Source organism: Nyctereutes procyonoides, unplaced genomic scaffold (genome assembly GCF_905146905.1).
Source record: "Nyctereutes procyonoides isolate TBG_1078 unplaced genomic scaffold, NYPRO_anot_genome, whole genome shotgun sequence".
Taxonomy (NCBI): Eukaryota; Metazoa; Chordata; class Mammalia; order Carnivora; family Canidae; genus Nyctereutes; species Nyctereutes procyonoides.
The window spans coordinates 38,603,445-38,618,522 of NW_026575024.1; the positions used below are offsets into that span (position 1 = coordinate 38,603,445).

General features: G+C 45.2%; 1 protein-coding gene across 1 annotated transcript in view; it reads left to right on the top strand.

The window, feature by feature from the left end:
* Positions 1–14,815, top strand: part of ISM1 (isthmin 1) — a 72,116-nt gene extending 57,301 nt beyond the window's left edge. The window contains exons 4-6 of the mRNA XM_055343683.1: positions 5,640–5,783; positions 9,266–9,355; positions 13,100–14,815. Of these exons, the coding sequence (XP_055199658.1) occupies positions 5,640–5,783; positions 9,266–9,355; positions 13,100–13,617 (752 nt within the window). The 3' untranslated portion in view covers positions 13,618–14,815. The remainder of the gene's footprint in view (positions 1–5,639; positions 5,784–9,265; positions 9,356–13,099) is intronic.
* The last annotated feature ends 263 nt before the right edge of the window (positions 14,816–15,078 follow it).

Here is a 15,078-nt window from a genome sequence, read left to right on the forward strand (position 1 = left end):
GGGAGGGCCCAAGCATCAGTTTTTAAAGGCTCCATGAGTGGCTCCAGCATGCAGCCCAGTTTGAGAGATGCTGCCATCCTTCTACTGAACGGGAATGCCCAAGAGTGAGACCTGGAGTTGGTCTCACTCTGCTCTTTTGTCTCTTTCTTTTTGCAACCAAAGTCACCTGGTGATTCTCATGCTCACCAAAGTTTGGAGACTATGACTAGAAACAACTTTTGCATCTAAAACCCTTACAGAAGACACTCTGCTGAATTCATAAACATTAAGAACATCGTCCATTTCAATCTTAAAGATAGAATTTACTTGTACTAGAATAGTTACTGTAACGGCCTCAGCCACCTTCACCCTAGCTTTCTAGGCCTAGAATACCTATGGAATGTCCCACATCTGGACCTTCCAGCAGCCCTGGGCCTTGGAGAAACTCCTGATTTTGGAGTATCTCTTTGTAACTGCCTCATCATTGGAGTGTAGGTATCAGGATTGCTACTTTGTAAAGAAGAATTTGTTCCTCTTACTACCCTCAAAGGAGTGCTTCTCAGACTTTAACATGCCTACAAATAACCTACGGGTCTTTTCAAATGCAGCTTCTGATGCACTGGATGAAGCTGGCACAGCCAGCCCTCAGACCACATTTTGAGTAGCAAGACTCTGTTGTAAATGCTCAATAGCATGCAAAATGAGTAAATGATGACTACTGCTCTGAAAGGCTCACAAGGGATGTGTGATTTCCAGAATTCTATGCAGCATCAGATGAGCTGAATGCTCTTTTTTTCAATCAACAAAAAACTATTAAGCAATTTTTAAGTATTTGTCCCTATGTTGGATGCTGTTATGGATACAGTGAGAGAACAGGTAGCCCAGGAAGGTGGGGTTCATGCTGTGACAAAGCAGCGCCACTCATTGTACTTTGGTATGTGCTGCCTTGTCTGGGGCGTGCTAATACTGCCACAGGAAACTGGTCTTTGTGGAGGGTGTTGATCTCAGATTTTGAAAGCTAGGATCTTTAAAAAAGAATTTAAATGTTTCTGACCAAAGAGTACTTAAAAAAAAAAAAAACCTAGGTGAAAAAATAGACTAGAATGGGATCTTCAGAATAAATTATAAAACACAAAATAGAGGTTAGGTAGACCTACTTCATGATTGTGGAAACATGATGAGACCATGAGTTGGCTCAACTCCGGACTGGATTTGAGGTGCTACATTTTAAATACCTTCTGTAGAGATACTTTACGTATCATCAAGAACAAAGAAAGAGTCCAAATAAATATTTTTCTGTCAAATAGTAGTATACCATTCCCAAAATTGTTCTGAATAACCCACATAATGAAATCAGGCATTGCTTACTGTAACCTGGGTTTGGGACTCAGTTCTTTGCAATCCTCTGACTGGTCATGGTCCTATTTTAATAAATTTCACAGTGATTTTTGTCAAGGCTTTTCTTTGCAATGTTGAATTATGGCCACATAAGTGGGTGTCTTAAAAAAAAAAAAAAAGAGAGCCCAACATGAGCCAGAATTAAAGCTGCAGGAGTACCAGGATATGGAACAGCATAAGACTGGAACAGAGAGACCCCACATCTAATCCCAGCTCTGCCAGATTTGAGCTGTGTGATGTTAGGCAAGACCCTTAACCTCTCTGAGCCTTAGTTTCATTATCCATAAAAGGCAGATATTTCCACCTACCCGCAGAATCATTATAGGAATTTAATCAGTATGTTTAGATGGAGAAGCTGGTTAAAGCAGGCCCTCAATAATTGGCAGCCACTCTCATCTAAGATTAGTGGTGGAGGCTTGCCTGTGACGAAGTCAGGACCCAAATCACTCCAGTTGCCCAGACACTGTAACTGACCCACAGAATTCTAGTGCCCTGAAACTGTTTAATCACTACCTTAAAATTTCAAATGACATGTTTGAAACCCAGCTCTCAGTCCAGTACACTGTGGATTGTTTTCTTCCCTCACTGAGCTCTTTGATGTCATAAGGACTGTTTTAGTTTTTGTTTTTGTTTTACTGTCACTGTCACCTTGGCAATTACTGCTGGTCATATTCGTTTTCTGCTCTGAGCGATGTTCCCTGGCAGGTGAGCAAATTAGAACAGATTTGTTTTATTAAAGCAGAAAAGAATACTGCCCTCAAAGCCTTCTGTCCTTTGCACACAGTAAACAAATAAAGATTCCCCAAGAGGAGGGTCTTTCCTGGGACATCCATCTGAAACAGTATGCTCTGGAGCCTTCAGGGGGATGAACTGACATATACACCTTGCCCTAGGAGGTGGCTTCATTTCATTTCTAGCCTAATAGAAATGATGAGCCATGTGGCTACAGAACTATTTTGTGCCTGACTTTGAGGGACCACCTTTTAAGTTTAGAAAATAAATGACTTTGTGAGCATTTAAAATAAAAACCTAAAGAAAACCACTTACTGGGATAATAAACCCTTCATTATTCCAGAGTCTGCTAGCCACCTAGAAACCATATTTTAAGGAGATTTTTTTATGGTATATTTGTAGCAGTTAACTTTTGCTGTTTAAGAAACCACCCCCCAAAGTGAGTAGCTTAAAACTCGTAAGAATCTGCAGTTTGCCTGGACTGACTGTTCTTCAACTCTGGGCTGGCTTGGCTGGGGCTGGATAGTCGAGGATGGCTTCACTCAGCAATGGGCCCCCAGCTGGACAGCTGGGCATCCTGCGATGGCTGGCTGGAGTCTCTCACTCTCCAGGTGGCCAGCCCAGGCTCTTCACATAGTGATGGAAGAGTTCTCTGCAGCAAGAGGACAAATCCTAATGCACAAGAACTTTGCCAGCCTCTGTTTGCATCATATTTGCTATTTTCCCATTGGCCAAAGCAAGTCACATGGCCCAGGCAGGGGTTGGCGGGAAAGGAGAGTAACCAAAGGGTAGATACGGGGAGAGGAATTATGGAAGCTGTCTTTCACATAATCCGATGCAGTATTAACATTCAATAATTTAGATCCAAGAGCCCAAGACCAGAAATTACCTTGCACAAAGATTCCAATATAAGCCTCATGGCGGGGTTAATGCTGAAATCTCAAAGTTCAAGCATATTTCCCCAAATTCTCTCTCCATATTACTACAACAGGAACAAAAGGTTGCTAGAGATTTCTAGATGGTTGAGGTCCCATTGCTTCCAATGAGCCACCACTTGGCATCACTGGAGTATGTACCCACCATATAGATGACAAGAACTCTACCTAAGTGATTTTAATAAGCTTTTTTGGACTGACCCACTGCCCCCTTTATGAGTCCAACAACATTACAATATTTACTTGTGACTTTTTGTTGTTGTAGTTCCCTTCAACAAATCTGGTCTTGGTGGTACATGTAGGATGTGACTGAGTGTGTTCGGGTGTACATATAACCCACCGCAACTGAATGTTCCCAATGACAAGAGTGTGATCTCATGATTGTCCCAGGCATATCTCTGATGTTCTCAGGGAGATTATCAAGAGATACCAGACCACAGAGGTCTTGGAGGGAGTAGCAGCTGCACCTACCCGGGTGGTTTCTCCCTCTGGGAGCAACTTGTCTCTCCAGTTCTACATGTTGATGCCTAGTAAGTGATGGGAGAGATGAAGAGGCTGACCTGGGGAGACAGGCCCAACTCCTTCACACGAGGCAGTCATTTCAAACATCTGGCTTGGCTGTGTTGCTGGAAAACCATTTCTTAGAAGAAAATCAAAATACAAAAAGATTCCTTTTGGGGAGAAAGAAGAAATGGATGGGGGCCCCAGGGCAGGCAAGGTGTGGGCAAACTCTCTGCTCTGGGTTAGGGATGAGAACACAACCATGAACAGCCAACACCCCCCCACACCCCCCGCCCCACAGCTCCATTTAAAGGGCTGAGGAGCCACAGCGGCCCTCTGTTTGCCTGAGGAGTGTTCAGAGTGAGCACCATGTAAACAACAGGCTGGAAGGCTGGCACAGAGCCCACACTGCAGGTAGAAACATGTGTGGACTACATTCCTGCCGGGCCTACATAATAACGATCACCACGACCGGTTATGAACAGAGGGGACCCCCTTCCCGGCAAAGCACATACCTATAGCCCCAAGCTTGGTACTGGCAGAGGCCCCAGGGCTGTAGGACGATCTGGAAAAACCAGGAGAAGTTATTATAGAGTAAAGAGGCTGCAGAGGGAGTCAGGCTGTAGAGATCAAGTGCTCAATACTAGGACCCAAACTTTCCTTCCTGTTACCCTTGTGACCTTGGGTTAATTCTCCCCAGTCACTCTAGGACTTAGTTTCTTTACTTTTGAAAAGAGAAATTCAGTTTTGATGATACACCAACAATCTTTCTCACACTCCCAAGCCTTCCTAGTTTGGTCAACTTCTCCTTTTTTATTTATTTTATTTTTTTGTAAATTTATTTTTTATTGGTGTTCAATTTGCCAACATATAGAATAACACCCAGTGCTCATCCCGTCAAGTGCCCCCCTCAGTGCCTGTCATCCAGTCACCCCTACCCCCTGCCCACCTCCCCTTCCCCCACCCCTAGTTCATTTCCCAGAGTTAGGAGTCTCTCATGTTCTGTCTCCCTTTCTGTATTTCCCACTCATTTTTTAACTTCTTTTTTCATACTATTTAGTGGCTTCTAATATACTGTGTAACTTACTCATTTTTTGTTTCTTACTTATTTTGGACTCTTCTTACTAGAATATTAGTTCCATGAGGACAAAAATCTTTGGAAATTTTATTTAGTCATATTTCCCATATACCTAGAATTGTGCCTGGCATATAGTCAGGGCTCAGTAAATAGTCATTGGATGGATATTAAGTGATGACCTGGAGGGATCGTTTCTAGCTTTACCATTATGTAGCAGCTACCTACTGCTGTATAATAAACCATCCCAGAACTCGGTGGCTTACAACAACAGAAGTTTATTATTATTTCTCATGATCCTGTGGTTCAGAAGTTCAGGCAGCACCCCACGAGGCAGCTGCTACACTCCTAATAGCATCTCTTCTACTCAGCTGTCCACTGGGAAGAGCTAGAAGGTTCAACAAGGCTTCACTCACATGTGTAGTATCCTGTAGCCCCTCATGCACCTCCTCTCTCTCCATGTGGTGGCTCTTAATTCACAGGTTTAGCCACAGCTTCTTCTACAGTGACTGGATTGCCCGAAGTGAAAGTCGGAAGCTTTCGGGCCTCATGGGGCTGAAGTCAGCTCAGATTTTAGAGAAGGGAAAATAAGCTCTCTCACTTTCGCTCTCAATGAATGTATGTGTAAGGATGGAAGGAAGTGATGGTGGTCATCTTTGGAAACTACCTACCCGGTATTCTATGATCCCATACTCTACAAATGTGCGCATTCTCGATAAGCATTTACTGGGCACCTTCTAGGGGTCAGGCCTGGCCATGTGCTGACCACCACATGGCCAAAACCTCAAGGTTTTGGCCAAGGTTTTTTGAGGTGCTCAAAACCTCAGAGAGAGTTCCTGCTCTCACGAAGCTAATCCCTAAAATGAACTCTGGAGCCACAAGCCTTTTGACTCCAGCTGGCATCTGGTCCCCTCCAACAGTGAGAACGATGGAAGAAGACAACTGGCAGGCTGCTTGACAAGGGGGATTTGGGGACTCTTTGGGCGAGGCTGGTGACTGTATCCCTGGCTCCCTTCCAGATTCCACAGATGGTGAGGGTGACTGGAGCCTTTGGTCTGTCTGCAGTGTCACCTGTGGGAACGGCAACCAGAAACGGACCAGGTCTTGTGGCTACGCATGTACCGCAACAGAATCTAGGACATGTGACCGTCCAAACTGCCCAGGTGGGTTTATGCAGGGGAGAGGCTCCAAGTTCAATGGGAAGTTCTCCATTTATGTGTAAACCTTAGAGAAAATAAGTTTTAAAAAGACAACCATTTCCCTAATAAGAATTCTGACCAGACTGAAACAACAAGAGATGAGTAATGAGCTGAATGGCTGAAAAGATGGGTCTTCTGAGTCTTATGCACAACTCCCATGGCCATGACAAAGAACACAATGGCACAGTGTACATGTTTAATTTAAAGAAGGGACCCTGGTTAACTTGCGCATTTGATGTGGGATTTGTTGTGCCTTGAAGAGACACATGAAGAGAGACATTCATGGTCTGATAAGGAAGTTAAGATGAGAGGCTTGAAGATTTATTTATTTGCTTTAGAAAGAGAGAGAACAAGTGGCTGGGGGTTGGGGGAAGGGCATTGAGGGGGAGAAAGAATCCTGAAGCAGATTCCCTGTCGGGCTTGATCCTAGGACCCTGAGGCCCTGACCTGAGCCAAAATCAAGAGTCAGCTGCTTAACCGACTACACCACCCAGGCGCCCCCAGTTAGTTATTACTTTAAACTGCATTGTCAGTGTTTTAAAAACTAAACTAATGGGATCCCTGGGTGGCGCAGCGGTTTGGCGCCTGCCTTTGGCCCAGGGCGCGATCCTGGAGACCCGGGATCGGATCCCACGTCGGGCTCCCGGTGCATGGAGCCTGCTTCTCCCTCTGCCTGTGTCTCAGCCTCTCTCTCTCTCTCTGTGACTATCATAAAATAAAAATAAAAAAAAGAAAAAAAAAGAAAAAATAAAAAATAAACTAATTGCAAACTTGGTAAGAGGCCGAATTGGGGGTAAAAAATAATTGTGTCTCTCTATAGCAGTTGTGTATCAAAGTGTGGCCTGTTTTTATAGGCATACACATTTTTAAAGGGTCAAGAAGAAAGAAGAGAAAGAGTGGGGGAGAGATACACAACCAAGACCACATGTGACTCACAAAGCCTAAAATATTTACTCTCTGACCCTTTACAAAAAATTTACCTACTCCTGGCCTATAACTTTACATTTTACATGTGCTTCCGTTGCCAGATAGAATATCAGCTTAAAGTAATATCTAGGGTTCTTCCAAAAAACTGCACATTCTGAATGGTTTCATCTGAAAGATATTTCAGAGACAGAAAAATTTGAGCCCCACACCCTCAAACTTCCTTTTTCTTTTAATTTTTTTTTTTTTGAGAGAGAGAAAGAGTGCAAGTGAGGGGAGGGGCAGAGGAAGATGGAGAGAATCTCAAACAGGCTCCACAGTCAGCACAGAGCCCAATGCGGGGCTCCATTTCACAACCCTGAGATCACGACCTGAGCTGAAATCAGGAGTTCAGCGCTTAACCGATTGAGCCACCCAGGTGCCCCCAGACTTCCTTTTTCTATTCCTAGAACTCAGTTGTCAGATCATAAGGCTGAGATTTGAAACAAAAAAGAAGTGGAAGAGCAAAAAGGTTTCTGAGAGGAGAGAAGAAGGATCAGATAGGACGTGCTCATGTTAGCAAATGGCATGTGTAGAAAATGGGGCTGAATTTAACAAGCTCCATGAAATTCTGGCTCCATGTCAGCTATGCAGGTGGATTTCAGAAAGTGGAGCAACCATCAAGATACTTTTCTTGATCTTTCCCATGATCATCATAATGAAGCTGAGTTGGAAGTCTGATATGATGGGATTTAGATAGGTGGAAATAAACCATAAATAATAATAATATGAGAGGGAGGAAGAGGAGGAAGACAGGAAGACAATGAAGAAGGAAGAGAAGGACAGTAGAAAGAAGATGAAAGAAGAAAATAAAATGATAATGAAGATCACGGAGAATAGGATTTTTTGAGGACTTAAGTATCCAGCAAATTTCTAAGGTCTTCTTAGGGCTTATTTCATTTAATCCCTGCAATAGCTTCATGAAGGAGGGGTTTATTACTGTACCACTTGACAGCTACTGAAATAGGCATGAGGTTAACTAGTATGAGTCACTCAAGCAGCAAGAGATCAATCTTGAATCTGAATCCAGGCAGTGTGCTTAACCCATTGAGCCACCCAGGTGCCCCCTGGGTGAGTCCATGTTCACCATTACACCATTCCTCTGCCACCAGGAGGAGGAATATGGGGCTCAGCCACTCATGGATACAGACAGCATTTAGTGGCAGGGCTTGGGGGCTTGCCTGCTGTTTTCTTTTCCCAAGCTAGTGCTCAGATCCAAGTCTACCACCTCGTGACCACCATTTTGAATGTTTCCTTCTCATTTTCTCTCACCACCTAGAGCAGTGTGCCCAGCAGCCCTGCTCATACATTTTCTTCTTTTCTGACCCCACCCTTCCATCCTCTCTGCCTCTCTGTTCCTGGGCCTTCCAGTTTTTCAGGGCTTCACTGGAACATGAAGGACTTTTTTTTTTTTTTATAACAGGGTCCTTTTATTTAGTTTGCTGATTCTGAGCCTTATAGGAATGAGTCTTGGAGCCGACAGTCTCCCTGGCCTGGCAGTCATTACACTGAAAAAAATCTGTCTCCTAGGTCAACCCTACAAATAAGTGCAAGAGACCTCACACAAAGTCAGAGGGAGCCCCTTAAAGAAAATCAAGTCAGACCTTGTGACTACTATGTTATACCACTCTGGCCTCCTCAGAGGCCTCAGCTGGCACAGGATTTCTGTTTTGTAGGGGAAGCCTGGATTGGGGTGGTAGTTTGGGGGAAGATGGGGGAACCAGGAAGTATGAGACAAACTGGGTTCAAGTAAAGACAAGAGCAAAAGCAAGTAATGACAAGCCCAGATTATTCTCTTTGAAGCACCATTGGTGGTGCTGGAAGTCCTAGAATGTGAAATATCTGCTCTTTAGCTATGAACTGCTGCATCACCAAAATGAGCTATAAAATACTCCTGAGAAAATTATCAGCTAACACCTACCACTTACTCCTGTAGGTGCTTTCTTTACCTGTAATTTATTAGAATGTGTTTAACTCTCTGGAGGTGGGGCACTCATTTCTGCCCATTTTACAGATGTGAAAGCTGAGGCACATGAATTTTAAGTGGCTTAAAGGTTACAGGTTAGTAATGATTGGAACCCAGTCAATCAGTCCTTAAAACTGGTTTTGACCACTAGACAAAATATTAACCACTGCCTCTAATCCAGTTTGTCACCCTGATACCACCAGATAGACAGCCTTGCAGACACGTGTCCCCTACCACCCAAAACCCCATTCCTGGCCCTAGTGAATGAGTTCCTTAAGACTCATTCAGGCACATTTGGATCTGATTTCATACTGCAAATGGTATCTGGGGTTTTAATATATTTTATGCTCTACTACCTGCTTTTTACTGTTTCCTCCACTGGCAAATTCCTACCCATGAGTAGTAATGAATACAAAAAAGGCTTTGTTCAGGTGTATTTGTTTCTTTATTTGCTGGGGAGGTAGAGGGTAACCTTTTCCATATAACTAGGGGAAAATGAGCTCTTGTCTGTATTTAGGAATTGAAGACACCTTCAGGACAGCTGCCACCGAAGTGAGTCTGCTTGCGGGAAGTGAGGAGTTTAATGCCACCAAACTATTTGAAGTTGGTAAGGAGATCTTTTCCCCCTCTTTTTTTTAAATCCAAATATTGATTTAATATTTTGGAGATTCCTTTGGCCTTTGCAGTGCCATCCCATCCTAGGATCCATTTAAATGTTTCATTTTCCTCTTCTGGGGTCCAGTTCTCTCAACATATTTTTTGCTCACTGAATATACGCCAAGCAAGAGAGAGCAGTCCCATGCCTCCTTCACCAGGCTGAGCAGAGTGCCCTCTGTGTCTGCCTTGCTTGCTACAGAGCTTCCGGGGCAAGAGGTGGGACAGAGCTGCTCTTCCCTTAGCGTGGATTCAGTCTCAAATGGGGCCTCAGGCCCCATGGAATCCCCTCTGGTAGCACTCACTGAGTGTCCCCAAGAAGTCAGGAAATGTTAGTCTCAGTTCTGTAGCAAAACTTCTTCCCCCAAGGGAAGAAGGGAAAAGGGACTTTCTTAGTATTATGCCTGCCTCCCTCTACCGCATAAATTTTTTATAAACCCTTGGCATACTCTGCTACTTGTCTGCTAGAAAGTACTAGACCAAACACAGTAAATGTGAACCAAGCCAAATTGAAAGTGACTACTCAGGTCTAAGATGGGGCGCCTGGGTGGCTCAGTCAGTTAAGTGGCTGCCTTTGGCTGAGGTCATGATCCCAGGGTCCTGGGATCAAGCCTTGCATCTGGCTCCCTGCTTAGTGGGGAGCTTGCTTCTCCCCTGCCCCCCTCTGCTTGTGCTCCCTCTCTCAAACAAATAAATAAAATTCTTTTTTTTTAAAAAAAAGAAATATATTAAAAATAGCTTCATGTACTTTAGGAAGCAATTCTTTATTGCTGAAAGATGAGACTCCTTCTGCCACATTTCTTCATGCTACCCGAAAATTCTTTCCTGGCCTTTTCACTTCTACCCTACCTCATCAGCCAAACAGGAGGCAGTATAGAAATTCTTTGTGATCCAGGACTTCCATCTCCATCCTTCACACATACGAACTACATTTAGCAGGAGCCTTCTACAAACATAATGCATGTGACTCCCTCCCCCCACCAAAAAAAAAAAATAGTGAAAGATTAAATGTGGGAAATTTACATAAAATGGTAGAGCAACAAAGGTTGTCTTTGGGGGCAGAGAGATTCTCAGGTCTGTCCATACTATACACCCTACAGACAGGCAGCTGCTTGCTTTTTTGCAGAGGGATAGCTCCAGTTGCACAAAGCCAACTGAGATGAATGGGAATGGGTATCAATCAATCAGGTCCTGGGCAGGAGCAAACACAGCATACTGAAATCAGGTTATTGAGGAGCATTGGATTAGGGTCTGTTTGCAAAGAGGTGAACAGGATAGAAAGACACCCTTGGCCTGAAGGGACCAGGGGAAGGAGTGGCTACCAGAACCTATAGAAAAAAATGTGTGGAGAGGGCTGCCTGACAGCACTCCTGGCTCTCAGAAGGATGTGGCCAACCTGCAACAGTGAGGGAGGAAACACAGGAACAAATACTTTGACCTCACTCTCTTCTCTCCCCCTGGTCGCTGGCCAGGTCCTCCCCTGGGATCAACCCAAAGAGAAGTCAGGGCTCGAGGGAGCCCATTGATATAGTCCATGTAGGACAACCTTCCAGGGCAAGGAAAAACATGGAATGAGGATAGAGAAGGACAAACAGAGGATTCCTCACAGAGATGGGACACAGCTTGACCTGCACAAGGGCATTGTCCCCCTTGTAGTATCTCCATTGTCTGATCTATAAAATGGTATGAGATGACAGCGTGAACTGACAGAGCTATTGTAGAATTAAATTAGTTAATATTTGCAAAGCATTTGGAGCATGTCCATCACACTGAAGACCCACAAAAGTTTGATAAATAAAAATAAGCCAATGTATATCCTACAGGTACATGAATTATGATGACCGTCCACACTGGAAACAGCAAAGCCATTTTTTAGGGCCTTCACTGAATATTGTTTCTGAAGACCATGCCCTCCAAAGGAGACCTCACTGGCTTTGTAGACACACATTTCCCAGGAGGGAGCCTGCATTCTGTCACTACTGTCTGGTCAAGGGCTCACAGGGGTGGAATCTTAGAGCTCAGGCCCAAATGGAGCCCTAGCACACCCCCACTGGCAGCAGCACCCTGGACCCTATGCTGTGGGCTCCCTACTTTCCTTCAGCATGATCCTTATCACATTCTAAGACACAGGCGTCCTTTTCGTCCCCAGTTGAGAGATGAGAATCCTGAAGCACAGTGAGGGAGAACATCTACGTGAGGGCATGAGCAGTATGCTAGATGCTTGAGCTGGAATTCAATCCCAGGCCACCAAACACAGGATCCCATATTCTTCATCTGAGGCCAGGCCTCTCTGAGCCCCTGAGAGATGCCCTATCTCTCCTGTCCTCATTCCACTGAAGAGAAGCCTGAGCCCTCCTCCAAACTTCCTGCCAACCCGCGCCCATCCTGGCCACTTGACTGCCTCTTAGGGCACCACCAGCCTCCCAGGCACCTGGGTCAGAGATGGGAAGTCGCTTCTGATGTCCTTCTTCCTTCACCATCAAACCCACCCAGGCCTGGCAGCCCTCTGACCACCCTTGATCCCTCCTCTTCCTTCACTTCCCACCTGGACTCTCGCCACTGATAGCAGCACTAAATACATCCTCTTTACTGTGCCACTTGGCCAATAGCTCACTGTCCCTCAAAAACTATCAGTAGTTCCTTAGTGTCCTCCAAACAAGCCTAAACTACACTGAAGAGCCCCACGATCGGACACCAACAGCCTTACTTCCTTCCCTATAACACCTGTTCCTGTGACACCGAATGTGTTCCCCTCCCCCAGACAACCCCAGCAGATGTCTTCTGCTCACCAGTGGTCACTGTTTGCCTGCTCCTGGGTCCAGCCGTTCCCATGGGGCAGTGCAGGACCGGATAAACATTCCTTGGTTTTTCAAATAAAACCAGGAATCCACATTAATAAACTGCAATCACCTAAGTCTTAAATGAAGCCAACAATTAATTAATTGGCAATTAATTCAACATATTTTTAATTCTATAAGATCCAAATACAACAATCTCATGGGGGCAGGTTCTGGCTGGAAGACTAGAGGTCCATAGCCTCTGGCCTAGACGTTAAGTTCCCTAAACACAGGCCACCAGCCCCTTCCTCTTTGAGGCATCTTATTACATGGATTGCTTACAGTGATTGTCACTCTCTGGTGCCTACGATTAAGAGATTAGGCCATCAGCTTTAGTTTAAACCAGTCATGGAGTGGCACAAATAAAACCTGGTCCCACCATCCTCCTTTGAGGCACTTTCTCCCTTGTCACCATGTACTTAGGAGATTCAAACTTGCCCTCTGAATTATTGTTCATTTTGTTCTAGGGGAGAGTGGGGTTATCCCCCATATCCTCCCTTTTCTTCCCCAGATGACTGCTAAAATTCAGGGATAACAGTATCATTTATTTTCAAAAGACAAACCAGATGAAGCAGTTGTGCTGGTGGAATCTAGGCGATGGCATACAGGTCATCACTGCTGAAGTAGCTTCTCTCTACATTTCTGTGCGTCTGGAAATGTTTCATAGCCTAAAGCGGGGAAGTTGCCTGGTGAATATAATTCCCAAGTTCAAGGGGGTGGTGGTGGTGAATACGATCAAACCGAGGGCTGGTGGCTCCCCGACCGCAGGGCCTGGCCCGGGGAGGGCAGGACTTGGCTTCAGTGTTAACCAGCTGCCTGTCTTGCACGTGGTGACAGGGTGTCCCTGCGGTCTTTTTCAGACACGGACAGCTGTGAGCGGTGGATGAGCTGCAAAAGTGAGTTCTTACAGAAGTACATGCACAAGGTGATCAACGACCTGCCCAGCTGCCCCTGCTCCTACCCCACCGAGGTGGCCTACAGCACGGCGGACATCTTCGACCGCATCAAGCGCAAGGACTTCCGCTGGAAGGACGCCAGCGGGCCCAAGGAGAAGCTGGAGATCTACAAGCCCACGGCCCGCTACTGCATCCGCTCCATGCTGTCCCTGGAGAGCACCACGCTGGCAGCCCAGCACTGTTGCTACGGCGACAACATGCAGCTCATCACCAGGGGCAAAGGCGCAGGGACGCCCAACCTCATCAGCACCGAGTTCTCGGCCGAGCTCCACTACAAGGTGGACGTCCTGCCCTGGATTATCTGCAAGGGCGACTGGAGCAGATACAACGAGGCGCGGCCTCCCAACAACGGACAGAAGTGCACGGAGAGCCCCTCGGACGAAGACTACATCAAGCAGTTCCAAGAGGCCAGAGAGTACTAAGGAGATGCCACCTCGGGTATATGTGACACAAACGCACTGCACTGATCGTCGCCGGGGCAGAGGCGCGCCTGCCCGCATCCATGTCTAGGTGTATATACCACATGGGCATTTTTCATCAATCACGCTAGGGGTGTGCGCCAGGCCCCGGTGGCTGCCCTCTGAAGCCACCTCGCCACCCGAGATGCCCCTGGAGCTCCTTGGAATTCCTTGGGGGGAGATGTCGGCGGCAGGACGAGGACAGAGGAGCCAGAAGAAGAACCTGGAAGCCATAGCAGGTGGGATTCGATGCGCACCCAGATCCAATGTTTCCTAGAGAAGCAAAGCGGAAAAGACCAAGCTGTAAACGTTATATGCAGTTTTTATATATAACTTATTTAATATGAATGTGACTTAAGCATAACCTTTTCGCTGGAGTTGTGAAACTGCTAAATCGCTTCTGTGAGAGTTCAGACAGGGACTAAAGGATGTGGGAGAGAAAGGGAATTTTGGAATTATTTTTTTTAACTAAGTAACTCAACAGAAGTGTATCAAAACAAGAAAACACCCACTTTAAACCAAATGTTCTTTAGTCATGAGGCACCTTGCTGGAGTCTCGGCTTCCCGAATGCCCTTGCCTAAGATTGGATAGGGGGTGCGGGGCACACGGGTATTTTAGGGGCACATCTGAGGACTGGTTTTAAATAGGCTTTAAAATAAAAGGCCAATATTAGCATAACGCTATAATTCTACTAAAAGGCTTCAGAGTGGCAGAAGTTCTGCTTATGTCTTAGTAGGTTCAGAAGGCTGCAGGAAGGTCAGACATAAAAACAGGTAGTAGCACTTTTCCAAAGAAAAAAAGAAGCAAAATAAATCGGAAAAGAACATGGACCTCATTTCATCTATTTTAGTCTAATACCATTGTAACATTTTTTTACTCCGCCAATATATTCCCAGTAAATACATATAGAAAGAGTAGGAGGACTCAAGTCTAGAAAAATCCTAATTGTTTATGTTTTAAGAAAGGAAAAAAAAAACTACATTATTTTTGTAAAGTATTTATTGAGTCATTGAGTCTTGTGCATCAAGCGATTGTGATATGACCTGGTTCTGTAGTGTGGAACTTAGGACAAATAAAGAGTTTGTTGTTATGCAATCTTTACTTGCAAAACTCCAGGAGAAGAGAATATATACTAAAATCATAATAAAATGTGTTACCTGCAATAAATGTGTTAACTGCAAATATTTATAATGCAAATACCATAAAGAGCCCCGGTAAGCCCAGGGCTTCAAGGCAGGGGAGAGGAAGGTTCAAGCCAGGTGGGAATAAAAGACTCACTGATTGATGCAATGATGGGTGGTATAACTCATAGCATCTTTGGCACCAAGAATGTCAACCCAGGCCCCAGGAGGCTGAACTGAACCTGACACACAGGTAAGTTTTTGCACACTCAGAGCTAAGAAAGAGCAAAGAAGAGCAGGCCA